The sequence below is a fragment of the Morus notabilis genome, unplaced genomic scaffold (genome assembly GCF_000414095.1).
Source record: "Morus notabilis unplaced genomic scaffold, ASM41409v2 Scaffold2585, whole genome shotgun sequence".
NCBI classification, from domain to species: Eukaryota; Viridiplantae; Streptophyta; class Magnoliopsida; order Rosales; family Moraceae; genus Morus; species Morus notabilis.
The window spans coordinates 1-5,569 of NW_010356891.1; the positions used below are offsets into that span (position 1 = coordinate 1).

Sequence of the window (5,569 nt, forward strand, 5' to 3'; positions counted from 1 at the left end):
AATTTTTAATTCGAGTTGAGATGTAATTCTATGTGAGAGCTTTTTACTGCAGTAAAAAAATTAGATATAAACTGTTTCTGAAAGCTTTTTATTGTAGCAAAACTCGAATCAGTAAAATGAACGGAGCCTAGTAAATATTCAACGATAACGACTAAAACAAAACAGAATTTCAATACTTGTGCGTCACCGAGAATAAAGACATTTTCAATTGCTTGAGCAAAGAAAGGATAAGACGCGAATTTTCTATACTACACGATTATTAAATTCGTATTATTATTATTGTTAATACTATTCTTTTGGAGCAAATACTTGACTAAGAACTTAAAATAATAGCATTATGCATAAACGAGTATGACAAGAAAAATGAAAGTAAACGCATTCCTCTACCTTAACACTATTATAGTTTGTTTACAACTTTGTCTAAACTTTCAGCAGAAAACAAGAATTATGTATTTCAAACAGATCGCTCATAGAATAAGAGTGAGATATCACGCGTTTTGCTTTCATCACTTTCCAAAGTCTATAGAATAACTTTCACACACCATAAACTTTTCATTGTCTTCATCGTTTTCTTTAGCCATGATAACTCAAAGGTCCCTTTACACAGCTCATGTTGGGATTGTATGCTTGCTCATGGTTTTTTCTGTCTGTTCAAGTGCTGGGACTTCCAAGATTAATGGGTGCATAGAGAAGGAAAAGAATGCTCTTCTCAAGTTTAAACAAGGCCTAGGTGATGAGTCAAATGTTCTCTCCTCTTGGGAAACCAAAACAGATTGTTGCCAATGGAGAGGAATCACAGGCAACAACGAAACCGGTCGTGTCATCATGCTTGATCTCAGTCACAACATTTCTGATGTCTTCTCCGAGGAGCAACCATTGTCAGGTGGGATCATTCCTTCACTTGTTGAACTCCAATACTTGAGTTATTTGGACCTCAGTTTTAACAGTTTCGATGGACTTGAGATTCCAAACTTTATTGGCTCTGTTGCTCTATTGAAACACCTCAAACTTGCAAGTGTCGGTTTTGTTGGAACAATCCCCCACCAGCTTGGAAATCTTACGGATTTGCACACTCTTGATCTTTCTATGAACATTGAACTTAATGTCACTGATCTTGATTGGTTGTCTCGTTTACCTTCATTGAGATACCTCAACTTGTCGCGTCTAAATCTTTCTGAAGTTGTCGATTGGTCGCAATCTATAAACAAGCTTCCTTATTTGTTAGAGCTTCGATTATCTTCATGCGGTCTTACTAATGTCAATCCTAGTTCATTTATGCTCAACAATTTTTCCAACTCACTTGAACTTCTTGATCTCTCTGACAACCACTTTGATCCTTCGATATTTTATTGGTTGTCGAATATCAGCACCAATCTGGTTCAAATTGGATTAAGTGCATGCCAGATGAAAGGTCCAATCCCAGATGTTTTCACAAACCTGGTTTCTCTAGTGTCTCTGGATCTTTCCTATAATCAACTGGAAGGTGGGCTACCAAAATCTTTTCGGAAGTTATGTAGCTTGGAATCACTAAATCTATGGGAAAATAGACTTTCAGATAGACTTTACGATTCTGTGAAAAACTTGTCATGTTCTGAGAAGACCCTTAAGCACCTGCTTTTAAGTGGCAACCCCTTTTGGGGACCATTTCCTGATCTTACAAAGTTTACATCCTTGGTAGAGTTGTACATAGATGGTACAAATATTAGTGGTCCTCTCCCAAAAAGTCTTGGCCAGTTTTCCAAGCTAGATTCCTTGAGCTTAGTTTCTAATAAGCTCAATGGTTCATTACCAGATTTTTCGGGACTTTCATCTCTACGATTGTTATTTCTCTCCAACAATCAACTGAGTGGATCTGTGCCTGAGAGTCTGGGGCAACTTTCTAGCCTTGAAGTGCTGCTTCTTTCTTCAAATTCCTTGGATGGTATCCTAACAGAAGCCCACTTTTCGAACCTCTCTCGTTTGCAGTCTTTCGACATATCTCAAAATCCATTGTCTTTGAACCTGAGTTCAGATTGGATTCCACCTTTTCAACTTGACTCAGTAGTCATGATCTCTTGCAAAGTGGGCCCTGCCTTTCCAAAATGGCTTCTATCACAAAGGAAACTTCGGTCTCTTCATATGGCAAACGCAGGAATTTCAGACTCAATACCTGAAGGGTTCTGGGATCTTTCAACCAGCTTAACTGAGTTGAATCTTTCTTCCAACCAAATTAATGGGAAGCTACCGGATCTATCTTCAACAATTACACTTATTTTTCACTGGATTTGAGTTCTAACCGCATGGACGGTCCAATCCCGCTTATTCCTCCAAGCCTAAGCATGTTCATTGTCTCCAAAAACAGGTTCTCAGAGTCTCTGTCATCCTTGTGCAAATCACAATCTCCATCATTATCTCATCTTGACATTTCTGATAACCAACTCTCAGGAGAAATTCCCAGTTGTTGGACTCAATTTCAAGGACTGCTCTTCTTGAACCTGGCAAAGTATAACTTCTCTGGGAAAATACCAAATTCCTTAAGCCACTTACCAAACGTTATGTTGTTACGTTTGCATGAGAACAACTTGTCCGGAGAAATGCCATCTTTAGAGGGCTGTAAAGAATTGAGGGTTGTTGATCTTGGAAGGAACAGGTTATCTGGTAGAATACCTAGTACATTGGCAGGGCAAAACTTGCCTAAGTTACTAGTTCTACGCTCAAGGCACAACGAGTTTAGTGGAAGCCTGCCTTTGAGCCTATGTAGTTTACCTGCTCTCCATGTTTTGGACTTCTCACATAACAACATATCTGGTGTCATTCCAAAATGTTTGAATAACATGACAGCTATGTCTTATGAGGTGACAGACAACATAATTCTTGGGTTTGTGCAAGTGGTGTGGAAAGGAATAGAGATCGAATTCGGTCAAAATCTTAAGCTTCTTAGAAGTGTCGATATCTCGAGCAATTCCTTAAGTGGGGTTATTCCTGAAAACATCACTAATCTCTTGAAACTAGTGTCTTTAAACCTGTCAAGGAACAACTTGATTGGAGGCATTCCTAACTTTGATAAGTTGAGCCTTTTGGAATCTCTGGACTTGTCAAGAAACAGGCTTTCGGGTAGCATTCCGACAAGCTTTTCTAGCTTGAATTTTCTGAGCTATTTGGACTTGTCCTACAACAACTTGAGTGGCAGAGTTCCACTAAGCACCCAAATGCAGAGCTTCAATGCCTCTTCATTTACAGGAAATCTTCAACTCTGTGGACCACCACTCACAAAATACTGCCCAGGAGATGATATTGATCAAGACCGGGGTCAAGTCACCGATAGCGGTGGAAGCAACGAGAATGAAGAAGATGATAATGGGTTCATAACCTTTGGCTTTGGTGTTAGTGTCGGGATTGGATTTTTTGTGGGATTTTGGGGACTATGTGGCAGTTTACTACTCAATAGTTCTTGGAGACATGCCTATTTTCGCTTCTTTGATGATAAAAAGGAATTGATCTGCAAGAGAGCTAGAGCATTGCTCAAGCCAATATTACAGAGAGAACACTAAATTGTAAGTCATCTAGAAAAAAAATGGTTTCTTGTGTGTACTCTTTCTTTCTTTCTTTCTTTCTTTCTTTTTTTAATCACATAATCATATTCATATTTTAGCAACTAATATTTTCTGACTGCATTTTCGTATTGTTTTGATATTAGGAACAACTATCATGTTGAGGCGTAATTAGCTTCCCACCCAAGTATTAGAAGTTGGAGTTATATAATGCATACTATAGAAGGCTCTCCAAATTGTCTACATGTTTTTTCCTTTCTCCTCTAGAATTGGTAACAAAAGTAAGCATGTACTTGTAAAGTATGATACACCGCATAAAAGTAAACACCTTGAGGACTCTATATGAACATTATGATATTTTCTTTTTCTGTATGGTTGAGTTTGTAATAAAATTGTACAAAAAGTAACAACAAAAATTCCCAAACGACATCCGATGTCATCGTAAGTTGTAACCTCAAACATGAAACGACAAGTAGATTACGCTGAATAATAAATGACAATTTGTTTCGTTTTACCTTTAACTAAAGATAAAGGTGTCAAACGTGCCGTGCCGGGCTGGCACGGCACGTCCAATACCAGGCCCGTGAGGGGCCAAGGCCGGGCCTGGCACGGCCCTGCACAGGGCAGGGTCGGGCCTGAGAGGAAAAACTCAAGCCCGCGGCCCTAGTCCATATGGGCCAGGGCCGGGCTTGGGCCCAGGCTCTTCACGGGCCGGTCCAACAAATTGTATTTTTTTTTAGATTTAATTAAAAAAAGAAAATATATCATATGCCCTCAAAAGATGTGATTTTATTGAATTGACATAATATGAATAAGTACACATAAATGACTGCCTCATTAAAAACCTTGCCAAGTAAAACCCGTAGGGAGATCGGGACAAAACCTTAGCGAAGGAAAAAAGAGTGCGGTAGGAAGGAATAGTAAATTACAAACCTAAGTGCTTCCAGAAGATTCTGTTATTTCTAAGTTAGAAAAATATTATTGCATTGAATCATCCATGTATTGTTGTTTTCGTCTTCTGACATCTTCCCAGTCTTTAACGCACATTAGCCCCTCCAAGATATCTAGATGCATTTTGCTTCTCATCTCGTCAAGAATTCGGTTACTTGCACTAAATGCTTGCTCCAATACTACCGTTGACACTAGAGTTGTCAGAATGTCACGAGTTATTACGGACAGTGTTGGAAAACGATCAGTCTTGCTCTTCCACCACTGTAAGATGTCTAGTTTGTCGTCAAAGATTATAAAATTTACTTCAAAATATTTTACTAGTTTAGTAGACGCTTGTGTTGATGACGATCCTGCCATTTTTCTTTCTTCTTCAAGAAACTCCACGACGATCCTTTAGGCCCCGAACTGCTAGTTGACGTCGAAGTTCCCTGTTCTTTTTGACCTGTGTCATATTTTGCTTTATACAAACTAAATACATTTTCTAACATTCTCTTACCGTCAGTAATAGTTAGTTGCATATCTATTCCTAAATTTTTTATTGTAGCAGTCATCAATGAGTCAGTCTCATCTACCCCGCACCTAGGATCTAAAATGGTTGCCAATACATATAACATAGGACAACCTGACAAATAATTTTTAAATTTATTTTCCATTAACTTAACTATGTCTCCAAAAAGTTATGTATCCATATAATAATAAAATGTTTCTGAAATATTAAATAGTTGATGTAAAGCTAAATGTGCAATAGGATAATAAACTCTAGAAAGTAACATTGTAAAAAACTTCTAGAAATTTAAAAAAATACTCACCAATCTGCCAATCTGTATCGAAAATTAAAAGTTGATCGTTCTTACTGTTTACATACGTTGTGATAAGTTGTGAATACGAGAGTGCTACCTTCAACATTAAATAGGTGGAATTCCACCTATGTCTCACGTCAGTTGTAAACTTTCTTGGGCGCATCTGATTGTTCCTACAATATCAGAACTAGATATGAATGATAAAGATTCTCAAATATTTGTTAGATTAGATGAAATATGTTCAATTCCTGCCTGAACTACTAAATTGATTATGTGACATGCACACCG

General features: G+C 37.9%; 1 protein-coding gene across 1 annotated transcript; it reads left to right on the plus strand.

Moving 5' to 3' along the window:
• Nucleotides 1-579: 579 nt before the first annotated feature.
• LOC21384240 (receptor-like protein EIX2) lies at nt 580-3,530 on the plus strand. Its single transcript, XM_010088891.2, has 2 exons — nt 580-2,156; nt 2,342-3,530. The coding sequence occupies exons 1-2, from the start codon at nt 580-582 to the stop codon at nt 3,528-3,530; spliced, it is 2,766 nt and encodes a 921-aa protein (XP_010087193.2).
• Nucleotides 3,531-5,569: the final 2,039 nt, after the last annotated feature.